Below are 13,876 nucleotides of genomic sequence, written 5' to 3' on the forward strand. Positions count from 1 at the left end.
GATGAGAGCAAACAATCGATTGTCATATATATATCGCTTATATATGATCATAACACGCGCGCGAACTCTGTACAGAAAAAAATGGAGAGTGATGAGCAAAATAAAAAAAAAATGAGTGAGTGATTGATTGAAAAAAAAGAAGAAGAAAAACGAAGAGGAGGATGAATGAATGACTGAATGAAGAAGAGCACTACATACAACAACACACGACGTATTTGTAAAAAAAAAAAAAAAAATTTGTTTTTGTTATTCATTTTGATTCGATTTTTTGATTTGATGATGATAACAACAATATATATGCGTGTATGTGTATCTGTGTTCATTGAGTAAAATACTGGTTTTCCATTCATAACATCGACGACATCAACAAAACAACAAATGATGGATCCTAATAGAAAAAAAATCCTTCTGCACATCTGCAAATTTTTTTTTGTTTCTATATCATCTATTGATTGAATGAAATGATTAATATATAAAATTTATAACTCTCTATAATACTGGAAAAAGTGATGAGAAAAAAAATTGAAATACTCATCATCATCATCGCCATCGTTTATTTTTATTATAATAAATTGATGAGATGATTGTTGATCAAATAATGTTCATCGTCAAATATAAATATGGTTGTTGTTGTTGTTTCTAACTAACTAACACTGTTCACAATTCAACAATCTCGATGATGATTATCATTATCATCATTATTAATTAAACACAAAATTATCATCATTTCCATTATTATATCTCATTTATTTTTTTTCCGGTCAAAAATTTACTTCATATCATAACATATATTTTTTTGATATAATCAGTGTTTGTGCCATTTGAAATATTCATTTATCCATTTTCATTTGATTGATTTGTTTTTTGTCAATCAATGTGTTACAATCATTGTTCATCATTATTATTCGATGATATTGTAGAACAAAGATGTTCGACATTGCCAACATGATTGGCATTACTGCTGAACATCTTTGTGAACTTTTAGGTCATTTTCATCATCCATTGACCGATCCACATAATAATCATCACCATCATCATCATCATCTTCATCATCAGGATAAATTACAGCATTCAAGAATACTTTTGATTGATTGTCGATCATTTCTTGCTCACAATGAATCACATATTGTTCATTCGATTAATGTTTTCTGTCCACCATTTTTAAGGTAATGATGTAAAAAGCCTTGTTTTTTTGTTTATTTTGTTTATATTTTTTTTCACACTGACAAACACAGGCGACGAAATGGAACAAAACCATTGTTGAAAACTTTATTTTCCGATAATTTGATTCAAGATCGTCTTATAACTGACTATTATTTTCATGTAATATTGTATGAAGATCATGATTTAACATCGGATTCAATATCATTTTATATTGCACGATGTTTACAAGAGGAAGCTGGAATTAAATATATCAATTATTTGGAAGGTTAGTCTTTTTTTGTGTTTATCGAATAGTAATAATAATGAATGGTTGTTTTGATAATTATATTCAGGTGGCTTTAATCGTTTCCGTAATCGATACCCTTTATTTTGTACGAATACACCGAAACCGGTGATGTTGACGATGAAACCATCGAAAACAAGAATGATGAATCGAACAAATCGAAGGTCCAATTATCAATATATCCATACGTGGCCATTCCGATCTAAATCGAATAATAATAATAATTATTTCAAACCATCCACACCAACATCATTAACATTTTATGATGATTTTCCAAGAATATTTTTTGAGGATCAAACCGAACCTGCCGAATTATTACCGTATCTTTATCTGGGCAATGAATGTCATGCATCGTCGAAAAATTTATTGCTTAACCTAGGCATAACCGCTGTGTTGAATGTATCACAAAGTTGTCCAAATCATTTTGAAGATGAATTCTTCTATAAACGTATACCTATCAGTGATTCTAAATGTGATGACATCACCATTAGGATTAATGAAGCTTTAAATTTTATCGGTATGTATTGTTTCATTTATCAATGTTTTTAACTTACACACACACTCACACAAAATTTTCCTAACAGATGAAATGAAAGAAGATCGAAATGGAAAAATTCTTGTTCATTGTCAAGCGGGTATAAGTCGATCAGCAACAATTTGTATTGCATATCTTATTAAAAAGAAACGTATACGTATGGAAGAAGCATATGAATTTGTTAAATCCCGACGTCAATTAATATCGCCCAATTTTAATTTCATGACCCAATTAATGGAATTTGAAGATCAAATATTTGCCGATAATAAACAGATCTAACAACAAAATATTACGATCCTCATTCATTCATTCATTCATTCATCAACATCATCGAATATATTTACAGACCACCCTTTTTCATTTTAAACAACTAACAAACGATCAACTATACATTTGGTTTTTTTCGATTGTTGGTTATATAAACAACAACAACTAGATCATCATCATCATCATCCATTAAGCTGTTGAATCTAGAATTCTTTTTGATAAATATCTTTCACAGTTTCCACAATATTACCACATTCAAACACAGCCAAATCAACCATCATATTGGTTCATGTTTACGTGTTTTTTGTTTCATTTTTTTTCTACATATAAATAATTAATCATATTGTATCATCATTTTCTTATAATAATTACATATTTTTGTCAGTCTGACATGAAATTTTCTTTATTTTTCTACAAAAAAAAAACCATCAACCACTAGATAAACACACGAATATATATACAACATTCACTTTTAAATTATATATTTTTCTAAATATCTATTTTTCAGACAAACAGAACAAACACTAGTCATATTTTTATTTTATCATGTTCTCATTAATTATAATCCATTCATGACATCTTCATCATCATGATCATACACACGTAACGAACAATTCACATTCATTGATATTTACAAAAGTTAGCGACAAAAAGTGCCTAAATAAATCTATTGAATAAAAATTTGTTGATTTTAATTTGAAAAACAAAAATCAACATCAAATAAATAATTGAACATTTGAATCAATCATTAGCGGTATTTGTTTTCAATTATTTCAAGTGCTGCCATCTGTTAATGGAGAGAAAAGAACTATTGTTTCATTTTCATATTTTTTTTTACTAAAAAAAACCGTTGATCATTTAAAATTGATGATGAACTTTCTACAAATTCAAACAAAAAAAAATTAATTTATTTTTCTTTATTTAATGAAATGAGGTAAATCAATATTAGCTCAATGCGGAGATTAAAATAAAAAAATTATAATTATATTTAGGCAAATCGATCATCATCATCACCATGAATGGCAACCAGTGAATATAATAATAATGATTCAACTATCAAAAATTAGAAAAAGGCAATGGTTTCATTTTTCGTTTCGTATAGAATCAAGCAATGTATCACAATGGTCAGGATTTTTTTTTCTCTTTTGATGATGATTTTGATTTTATGGTACGGATAAATGAATGAATGTGATTTATTAGATTAAAAGCCACTGGTGTATTGTTTTCGTTTTTTTTTCGAAATCGAATGTTTTGAAGTTTTATAATAACACGTTGTCGTGTGTGTGTGTATGTTGAGAATGTATCAATGTATTTTAGGCCTTTTGATTAGCAATAAGTTCATTGACAATAGTGGATAGTCCTTCATTTTCACGATTTTTTTGTTCAATTTGTGATTGTAGTCCATTTACTTTCATTTCAAGAACCTTTACCTGTGCTTTGAGGCTAACAGTTTCATTATTATTCAGTAATCGTTGATTGGCACTGTGGAAAAAAATTCGGAAATATTCAATTAATATCGAATGATTTACTATTTCTGGAAAAACTTACGTTTCAATTGCCTCATCAGCTTGTTGCCGTAGACGAATACAATCATCATGTTTTTCTTTTAGTTTATCTTTTAATTCTTTAATACGATTAGTTTTTTGTAACAATTGTTGATCCATTTCTTTCACTAGCGTACGCAGACTATCATAACGGCTATGAATTTCATAATAATTCTTTTCAACACCATTAATATCTTCTTCTAATTGGCTAATGATCATGGAATTTTTCTTCAATTCTTCATCTTTCATGTCAATATCTTTCTGATTTATGGACAATTTCATTGTTGTTTGATTGATTATTTCTTCATTATACAATAACAATTGTTCCATTAATAATCCTAAATCATCATTTTTTTGTTGCAATTTTTCAATTTTTTCATCATTCATCTCGATATTCTGTTGTTGTAGTGGAGTTAATCCATTCTCATTGATAATCTTATCATCGTTAACAACAATATTTTTGCCATCAAGATTATCATTATTATCATTCGTTTTCATTGGAGTGTTAAGATGAAGAAGATCCTCGCTTCGATTATTAGAATTCAGATCCGATTCATCGTTATTATTATCAACTTGAGGATCTAAACATGAATTATACGTATCATTTGAAGATGGTGGTGTTGCTGTAGCTGCCACTTTCATGGGCGTATCAACCAATGGATCAAATTGTCTATATAACGATATACGGCCAACATTTACAACACGACGATTACCATCTTTATTATATTCCCATTGATCCAATTGTTCGATAAACTGATCAGTGTTGGCGTTGAATTGATTATCATCATCATTTTCATTATTTTCGTTGTTTTCAATCATTTTATCCATTGTTTTTGGATTTAATTCAGGAATAATAATAATATTTTGAAACACAAAATGACCAAAAGTTAACAAATTTTTATCATATACCGCGATTGAATGTGGCAACGAACTAAAAACACAAGACAAGAAAGACAACACAACACAACACAAACCCATTCTGCATCTCATCATCATCGATTTTTTTAACCATGACAGTTAATGGGGTCATTCATAAAGAACGTTATCGAACAGAAAAAAAAAATTTGAATTATATTTCATCATCGATTTTTGGTAAATGCCAATTTTTTATTTAATTTTTTTTCTAATTACAAAATATTAAATTTTTTTTTGTTTGGAATGTTTTGTTTTTTTTCTAGTCAAGAAAAAGTCTTGGATCATAGCTTGGCTTTGGACTTGTTGGTCGATATTTTTTATTATTATATGGTGAACGAGATCTTGAACGGCTAAATGATTGTCGTTTTTGATGATGATGACGATGAGAATTATGGCTTGATGATGGTGATCGTGAACGATTCCTTCGATGATAATTTCTAGTTTTTTTCAAAGAGATTCATTAATATTAATTTTTTCAGAAAAAATTTAAAATTACCCTTCTTTACGAGAATAATATTCATTAGAAATTGGTGAACGTTGTCCATAACTTGTTGTTGAATAATTATTACGTTTTCGCATCTGTGTTGGAGCTTTTGATCATTGATTTGATGGGAAAAAATTTCAAATTTTAGATTATTATCTTTACATATACGACACACAAAAATCAACAATTCTTTAATTACTTTTTCGATCTCCTTGTGCAAATTCTGCGCATAATTCATTGCCCCATAAACGATCATATTTTAATTTTCGTATTGCATATTCAGCATCTTTCAGTCTTTCGAATTCAACATAGGCAAAACCACGAATTTTTCCTGTATAAAAATCTTTTGGTATATAAACATCTTTTACTGGGCCATATTTTTCAAAAATTTCACGTAAATCATGCGATCTGTGTTGATTTTAGTTGATTTTCAAGACAAAAAAAAATAATTAATGAATTTGTTAATAAAAAATCTAAAACAAACCTTGTCTGAAATGGAACACGTTTTATGAACAAAGAACGATTAGGTTTCGGTGCTGATGAATAATCATATCGATGATGATGATGATGATGATGACTCATCTTTTCTTTTTCAATTTCCAATTGAATTATTCGATATCTTTGATTATCAAACAAAACACTAAACTATCACCAAAAGATCACAAAAAAACGCGTTCGAAATAAGTCAACACACATATATAACACAAAGGGAAATGTAATGAATTCGAACTTTATAAAAAAAATTTTTTTTCCTTTTAAACATTCGTTTTCTATTTGCACCGATTATGGTTAACCCAAATAGCCGATAAATGAAAATAATAAAAATTTGTAATTGCATTAAATTTTTTTGACAAAATGTGGCGACATTGTTTTTATTTTATTTATTTAATTTAATAATTTGTAATTCATTAATATCATTATCATAGATAAAAATTGAGAAAAAAAATGTATAAAATCAAAGTGAAATTCAATGGCAAAAAAAAGGAACACAATCAAGATAGTCTAGGTATGAAAGAATGGGATATTATAAAAATTATGCTTAAAAATTAAAAATAAACATCAAATGCAATCGAAAGTAAAAATTATGAAAGAAAAAAAATGCTGAAACAAAATTCATGATTATAAAATATAAATTATATGAAAAATAGCCAAAAGAAAAAAAAACAATGATGATCAACAACAACTTTTTCGAATCATTGTTTTACCACCACCACCACCGCCACCACCAGCACAGACACCAACACTACCGGTAGTAGTAGCACTATTATTATTGCTATTACTAGCATTGGAACAATTATGACAAAATTGTAATGACATTTCACAATTTGGTTTAACATGAAAACAGATTCCAGCATTCGAATTATCCTTAGAAGGATTTTGATAATGAACATTGGTGGTGTGAGCAGCAATACTGTGGTTGTTTCCGTCCATTTTTGTTGTTGTAAATGTTGATGATTTCAATCGTTTTTTAACATGATGGTGGTGGTGATCATCATCATTCATCATATTGAATTGTTGATCATTATTGATATGAACACTATTCAATCTAATTGTTGGTAATTTTTTCATGTGTTCAATCAATTCCATTATTTGCGGTGTTTGCCGTAGAATTAATTCCAGATAATTTACTCGATTTTGTGTTTTGTCCAATATATTTGCCATTCCATCGTACATTTGTTTATATTGAGCCAATTCTGATTCCAATTTTTCATTACGATTAATTAATATTTGCATTTCAGTTTTCTTTTTGGCACGATTTTGACGTGCAGCAATTGCATTTGGATTCATGCATACAATTTTTGTTGATTTTTTTGATGTTGATCTTCGTCCACCATTATTATCATTAGAAATGGTAGCTGTTGTTTTTGATTGTTGTGGTTGATTTATTGTCGATAATGAATATTGTGAGATCAAATCATCATTATCATCATCATCATCATCATCATCATCTTGATTATTAGTCAATGGATTATTATTATCATCATATTGATTTTGGTCTTGTAATTGTCCAGCAATATTCGCTACAAATTGAACATTTTGTTCAAATTTTAAATTCTGTTCATATAATGGCGAAAATATTGGCTGTTGCTGTTGCTGCTGTGGCCGAGGTGGATCAACTAGTGTTTGTTGTAGCTCATTAACATTAGTCAATGTTACTAATGATGAAAATTCATCTTTATTTTTAATAATTGGATTAATTTGTTGCTGTTGTTGTAGTAGTTGATGTTCATCAACAAGTGTAGTATTAAAGTATAATGTTGGCTGAATCGATGCTAAATCCAAATTGTACATGCAAGTAGAATCTAAATTTTCAAATAAAAATGATTCTGATGAGGATTCAATTGTTGTTGGCATTCCAATTACATTACCATTCCAATCCAATGGATCAGTAGCAATATCAGCAGTAGTAGTAGTAGTAATTATTGGTGATGACGGTCTATTTATTAATACATTTGTATCTGATGATGATGATAATGGATCTTCATTATCACGATGACTGATACATGGTGTCGGTGCATTCCATAAATCATAATTTGTATCATTAAACTGTTCATCAACCAATGATTGTTCCAAAGCCATTATTGATGTCGGTGATAATAGCGATAAAATCGGTGATAATATTCTCTGTGAATTGTTGTTGTTTGATTCCAGATTTCTGGTTTCTATATCAATGATGATGATTAAATAGAATTTGATTTGTTATCAATAAAAATCGATTCGTTCACAAAATGGCCTATGACCGATATATACCAACACCAATCAAAATGATAAATGAAATGCAATGATTGAAAATCAATCACAACGTGTGTTTGTGTGTGTGTGTGTATGCGTGTGTGTGCGTCCGTGTGAAAGGCTGAAATGAAAATGATAATTTTATTTCTTGTAACCATTCTTTACGTTATACAAACGTTTTCTACCCCAACATGAATGCATACAATACAAGTGAATAATATTACCGACCACCATAACAATAGATACAATTAGATATTACGCGCATGTCTTTAAGATCTTTTTGTTGCCAACCGGTGGCAATATTGTTAAGCATTGCATCATTGACAGAATAATGATTTCATCATTATCTGTTATACATTTCATCATTTTTAAGAATTTTATTCCCGATATATGATGATGATGATGATGATGATATGATAAAAATAATAAAATGAATTGTGGTGAATAATAATTTGCATAATAAAACAAACAAAAAAATGAACAACAACAAAATCCAACAACAACAAGTTGTATATGTCAAAAATTTTCAAAATGATGTTTAAATATAATTCCCTCTTTACGATTCAATTGATCACATGCTTGTTGTACACTATTTGTCATTGGATTTGGTCCACAACTGAATACACCAACTCTTTCGACCTGTGATATATCGAAATCGAAAGGGGTAGAAAAAAAAATTTATGAATATTAAAAAAAAAGGTTAAAAATAATAATAATATTTATTTACATTTCGATGTTCATATTGTAATGATTCCAAAAAAACTTTAAAATTGGGTCTACCAAAATGTGTTTTCGCTTGTAAACCGGTGAATAAACTTTTGTTGGAAATACGTTGAAAATGACGTTCACAAATATACTACAAACAAAGAGCAAAAATTTTTTTGGGTAAGAAATTATTAATTTGATGAATGAATGAATGAACCTTACCAACATTGTTGTTCTTAGATCAAATTTTTCATAAAATTGTGTAATGAAAATATGTGTGACCAATAAATTATTGAAATCTTTTTCTTCTGCTTCACGTATTACATCGGACATCCATTCAAAATGTTTTTGTGTACGTGTTACCCATAGAAAATAGACTTTTTTACAATTAATCTTGGCATTTATGCTTGAACGAAATGTTATATCTTTGATAATAGATGCAAATGGTGTAATACCGATACCGCCGCCAACCAGCACCGATACATCGAAACGAAACCAATCCTGGTGGCCTTCACCATATGGTCCATCTAGATACAGTTTAGGATATGGTCTTCCATTCAACAGGTTATGATCATACATTTGGCGAATATTTTTCGTGAATGGTCCAATCGCTCGAATATAAAGTGAAAGTGTTGATTCATGTGGTGCCGATGCAATGGTGAACGGATGATATTCCCCTGGATTCAAACCTAAACAAGCTATACGTAACCATTGGCCGCTTTTATAATCAAAATTTGGTGGTTTTTTAAACTCTAAATGTGTAACATTCGATGGATGTAATGTTGCTTTTACGACGGATATTTCAATCTTTTTTCGACTTGCACTAATCAATCGATCAATAGTGAATAATGTCTGGATCGAGAAAAATAAATAGAAAATGTTAATTTAAAGAAAATAAATAAATAAATGACAACGAACCAATGGAATGACAAAATAAAAATAGAAAATTGGCGGTTGAACCAATCGTCCCAAGCCATGTAATACCATCAATAGATAGAATAATGGATAAAGACTATGTGTTATCCAGAATGCATTGAATATATGACGACGTGAATATGGTATAGCAAAAATGTAAATAATGAACAATAAACATAGTAAACTGAAACCAGTTAATCCAGTCAATGTACCGAATACCCAATGATGAAATTTTGGCATTTCATTTGAACTATTCAATCAATGAAATGAGAAATAAATAGAAAAAAAAATTCAAATTCATCATAATGATGATGCAACATACGTGAAATAAGTTTCCGATAGAATACAATTCAAATCAGATGGACGTTGTGTGGATATATGATAAAAATTACTAACATGACCAAATGAATGTAGAATGGCCATTATGAATGCCAGGAACGCAATGTATTTATGAAATGCAACAACCGAATCAAATGGAATATAGTGATGTAAAAATGTTTCTCGTATTACCGTTATGATATTACGACACATTGTCAATAGAATCGTTGAATAGGTAAACATCATTACACTTGCCGAACCACGTGTTATTGGTATGCCCATTCCGGCTATTTGGCGAAGTCCCGATGATTCATTTAGATTGGCATAATAATAAGCTTTATCCAGAAAAATAATCATTGCAATTAGATTGTAGAAAATCAGACAGAATATTTCTTTCTTTTTTGCATCAAAAAATCGTATCCATGATACAATCCAATCTGGTTCACGGGAATTTTCTTGTGTTTCAATTTTTAAAAATGTTGGCACTCGATTAATTCGAGTGAAATCTGGCCCATTATTGGCATGACCACCAAAATAACTGCGAACAATTGTATCGTTTGCACGAATTATTTTACTCTGTCTTTTATTCGATTTCATCATCTGTTGTGGTAATTTATCCAAACTGGACAGATCAAAATTCAATTCAGTATAACCTAATTCTTCTTTATAATTATGAAATAAACGACTAAAATCTTCAAATGTAAGCTCTTTTTTAGCTGTGAAACCATTTTCCAATAACATTGATTGTATTGTTTCATTCATCTCTATTGATGATACACTTTGATTAGCAATTTCCAGCAATGATTTAATCATTGCACGAAAATCATCAATAGATAAACGACCAGTTTGATTCATATCATACATATCAAACATGATACGAATTTTTTGTTCAGCTGAACCTTTTGCAAATATGATGATTACATCCAAGAATTCACGAAACGATATATAACCATTATTGTCTTTATCGATCAAACGAAACATTTGCTGCACGAATGTAGCATCCGGACGCATTGATAATACCTCGGCGAATTCAAATTGTGTTAATTCTGTTTCGATAATTTCTTTGGCCGATTTCAAATCTAAATTGCCAATTTTATCCGGTTTTCGATTGAAAGCCTGTGTGAATACGACACGAAAAAATTTTTCCAAATGTTTTTGCCGTTTACATTTAGTATATGCTGATCTGAATATAAATCTCAATTCTTTTGATGATCGTTCCATTTGATAATGAATTTCATTTAGAAATGTTTCAAATTTTGTCAGAAATTTTTCCCGTTCATAATATGAATCAAATTTCAATACAAGATCATATTCTTTTGGAAAACGAATCAACATATGATTTTGGCATCGATTTGCACTTAGTTCCACGGATATTTTTCCAGCACTTTTTTTGAGATAAATACTACGTACAATACGATTTTCATATTGTAATTTCACAACGATAGCATGAATTTTTGAATTTAAAATTACAATCGTATTACGATAACCATCACTGTTATTGCCAAGCCATTCTTGTACCAATGTACTATCATCATTGATTGTCATACGACGAAGTTTTGACACTTTTATACGTTGACATTCGGTTTGACGATTACGTCGATGTACCAATAATTTTAATATGATAATCAACAACATAATAAACAACGGTATGAATAGAATGGTGGCGATAAATGATAATTCACTGCCATTGAAATAATCATAACATTGTCCATTGGTACAATTTTCCATTGATTCAATTGTTTGAAATGTTGCCAGTGTTAAACATTTTGTTTCCGTTGCAGCAGTTGTATCACATGGATAAACACGAATCAATTTCCGTAGGCTCTCGAAACATTTATCCGATATGGAATTTTCATCATCATTTTCCATTGTTGGTAATTTAAATGCAGCAGGTTGTATTAATTCATCTGTAAATTTTGTAATCGATCTGATTATGTCGGAAAATTTAATCTGTTTCAACATTCGTATTTGATATGAATCGAATAGGCCATTATTTGTGTTTTCAAAATACAAACGATCACCATTACGAAGACGTAGAAATTGTTCAATGAAAAAATATTTTATCAATGGACCCGGTTCTTTACCATTATTCTCTAATAATGCGCCAACAATTAGATCAATGTTGGCCACATTATTTCGATATAATTGTGATAATTTCCTTTCTAATTGATGATTCAAACGTCGTGGATATGACCATTGTGTACGTGATAATTGTTTAAATGATCCATATGTAATATTCTGATCAAGACCAATTTGTTTTCTTATCGATAGATAATCAGGTGTACCAAAATCACGAGAATATTGTAGAAGAATAGCGATTAAATTTTGTCGAGTAAAATCTGCTGCTGTTCCTTTGGAATACATAAGAATATCTTCAACAATATAATGATCATCACGTTGTGCACTTTGTAATAATAATCCGACCAGAATTTTTTCGAATCCACCACGTACTACATAATTTAATGGCTCAAAATATGTATTACATGTACGTAGGATTGAATAACGGAAATTTTTTGAACATTCTGTACCCAATTTGAATACAAATGGTGATATCAATGTATAATGATAAACATTGGATAGAATTTCAAATAAATCACTAATTTGTGGATCAATCATTGGATCATATCCATGATACGGTGGCAGTGTTTCACCAATGAATGATGGTAGCCATTCATTGAACACAATATGCTGTATTGTAGCGATTGTATATTTTCTTGCTTCATCATATATAGCTTGATCGGATAGATTTGGATTTTTTTGATAAATTAATTCAGCAATCAGATTATGCCAATGAATCCATATGAAATGTATGGTCAATAAAAATGGATTTTCATTTATTGGATTATCACCAAAATCTAAAACGAAAACAAAAATTTATGAACAAAAAAAAATCATTATCATTATTTTCAAAACTTACAATTAAAACATTCTCGACCAAATCGATGGTTCGATGATGATTGATGATGTTTAGTATGATCGATTAAACGGCCACGTTTATATGTACGAAGAAAATCGGCACAAAATTTTGAATCACCATATACAAGTTCACCATCGATCCAAATGCTACGAAAATTCATTTTACTCGGCAGATATTCGGTGGACGATTCGGATAATTTACAATGTTCAATTTCATTTAAAAACATAAAACTATGTCCAGGAGTACTAGGGCGATATCGCACTTCATTTCCAAGACGATCCAGATATGTTTTCGGCAACGGAATTTTTCGATAATTCGGTGGACATCTTGGACGCCATGTATACATCATTTCATTCATGATAAACATGCCAAAATATACGGACATTAAATTCTTACCATTGACGGAGAAATGAATTTGATTATCTTTGAAAATTGATTCACTTAACATAAAAATGTTGCTAGTCATATTACTATCAACCGATGGTTGAGATAATTTTGGAAACATCAATCGTTTCAATGGTGAACCTTTTGAACCAAGATCTGGTTTATTTAAATCATGATACCAGCCATCATAACTAATGAATTCATTCGAAGATCCAGTGGAACCCAATGGAAAATTCTTGAATATTCGTAATAATGATCCACTAATTTCATCATCAAAATCACCATCAATCGTTGTATGAGTTGTTTTCGATTCATTTGCTTTTCGTAAACGTTGCATAAACAATGGAACCATGGCAGATGATTGATTTGATAGAATCATCAATATCAATATTATAGCACCATAATTAACTACACGACTATCCATGATCAATGATGAAATGATGAATGAATGAATGTGAATAAAAATTAATTGAATCAGAGAGGAAATTCTTTTTTTTCTATACAACTGAGGATACTGTTGTTGTCGTGATATAAAATTTCCATGACAGGAAATTGGTGTGCCATCATCATCATCATCATCATCATCATAATCAAACTTGAATTGCAATGGCCAAATTTCAGTAATTCTACAAAAATGAAAATTTACAGTAATCATCTGTTTATCCGAATTTTCATATATAAAATAATCTTACCATTAATTTTTTTTTCATTT

General features: G+C 29.6%; 5 protein-coding genes across 5 annotated transcripts; 1 reads left to right on the top strand and 4 right to left on the bottom strand.

Annotated features, from left to right (window-relative positions):
- Positions 1 to 69: 69 nt before the first annotated feature.
- On the top strand, positions 70 to 2,930 carry LOC124493202 (dual specificity protein phosphatase 2). Its single transcript, XM_047056281.2, has 4 exons — positions 70 to 1,166; positions 1,236 to 1,429; positions 1,497 to 1,964; positions 2,032 to 2,930. The coding sequence occupies exons 1-4, from the start codon at positions 928 to 930 to the stop codon at positions 2,259 to 2,261; spliced, it is 1,131 nt and encodes a 376-aa protein (XP_046912237.2). The 5' UTR covers positions 70 to 927; the 3' UTR covers positions 2,262 to 2,930.
- Positions 2,931 to 3,155: 225 nt separating this feature from the next.
- Positions 3,156 to 4,745, bottom strand: LOC124491482 (uncharacterized). Its single transcript, XM_047054126.2, has 2 exons — positions 3,798 to 4,745; positions 3,156 to 3,731 (listed from the first exon to the last, which is right to left on the bottom strand). The coding sequence occupies exons 1-2, from the start codon at positions 4,619 to 4,621 to the stop codon at positions 3,563 to 3,565; spliced, it is 993 nt and encodes a 330-aa protein (XP_046910082.2). The 5' UTR covers positions 4,622 to 4,745; the 3' UTR covers positions 3,156 to 3,562.
- Positions 4,746 to 4,887: 142 nt separating this feature from the next.
- Positions 4,888 to 5,887, bottom strand: LOC124491660 (serine/arginine-rich splicing factor 10). The gene is made up of 4 exons (XM_047054338.2): positions 5,677 to 5,887; positions 5,392 to 5,600; positions 5,205 to 5,298; positions 4,888 to 5,145 (listed from the first exon to the last, which is right to left on the bottom strand). Exons 1-4 carry the CDS (start codon positions 5,772 to 5,774, stop codon positions 4,968 to 4,970), a joined length of 579 nt encoding a protein of 192 aa, XP_046910294.2. The 5' UTR covers positions 5,775 to 5,887; the 3' UTR covers positions 4,888 to 4,967.
- Positions 5,888 to 6,034: 147 nt separating this feature from the next.
- On the bottom strand, positions 6,035 to 8,136 carry LOC124491429 (uncharacterized). The gene is made up of 2 exons (XM_047054064.2): positions 7,562 to 8,136; positions 6,035 to 7,495 (listed from the first exon to the last, which is right to left on the bottom strand). Exons 1-2 carry the CDS (start codon positions 7,770 to 7,772, stop codon positions 6,366 to 6,368), a joined length of 1,341 nt encoding a protein of 446 aa, XP_046910020.2. The 5' UTR covers positions 7,773 to 8,136; the 3' UTR covers positions 6,035 to 6,365.
- Positions 8,137 to 8,282: 146 nt separating this feature from the next.
- Positions 8,283 to 13,606, bottom strand: LOC124491423 (dual oxidase 2). Its single transcript, XM_047054058.2, has 6 exons — positions 12,781 to 13,606; positions 9,868 to 12,718; positions 9,549 to 9,795; positions 8,853 to 9,482; positions 8,653 to 8,781; positions 8,283 to 8,564 (listed from the first exon to the last, which is right to left on the bottom strand). The coding sequence occupies exons 1-6, from the start codon at positions 13,586 to 13,588 to the stop codon at positions 8,442 to 8,444; spliced, it is 4,788 nt and encodes a 1,595-aa protein (XP_046910014.2). The 5' UTR covers positions 13,589 to 13,606; the 3' UTR covers positions 8,283 to 8,441.
- Between the last annotated feature and the right edge of the window lie 270 nt (positions 13,607 to 13,876).

The sequence above is a fragment of the Dermatophagoides farinae genome, chromosome 1, assembly GCF_024713945.1.
Source record: "Dermatophagoides farinae isolate YC_2012a chromosome 1, ASM2471394v1, whole genome shotgun sequence".
Lineage (NCBI taxonomy): Eukaryota > Metazoa > Arthropoda > Arachnida > Sarcoptiformes > Pyroglyphidae > Dermatophagoides > Dermatophagoides farinae.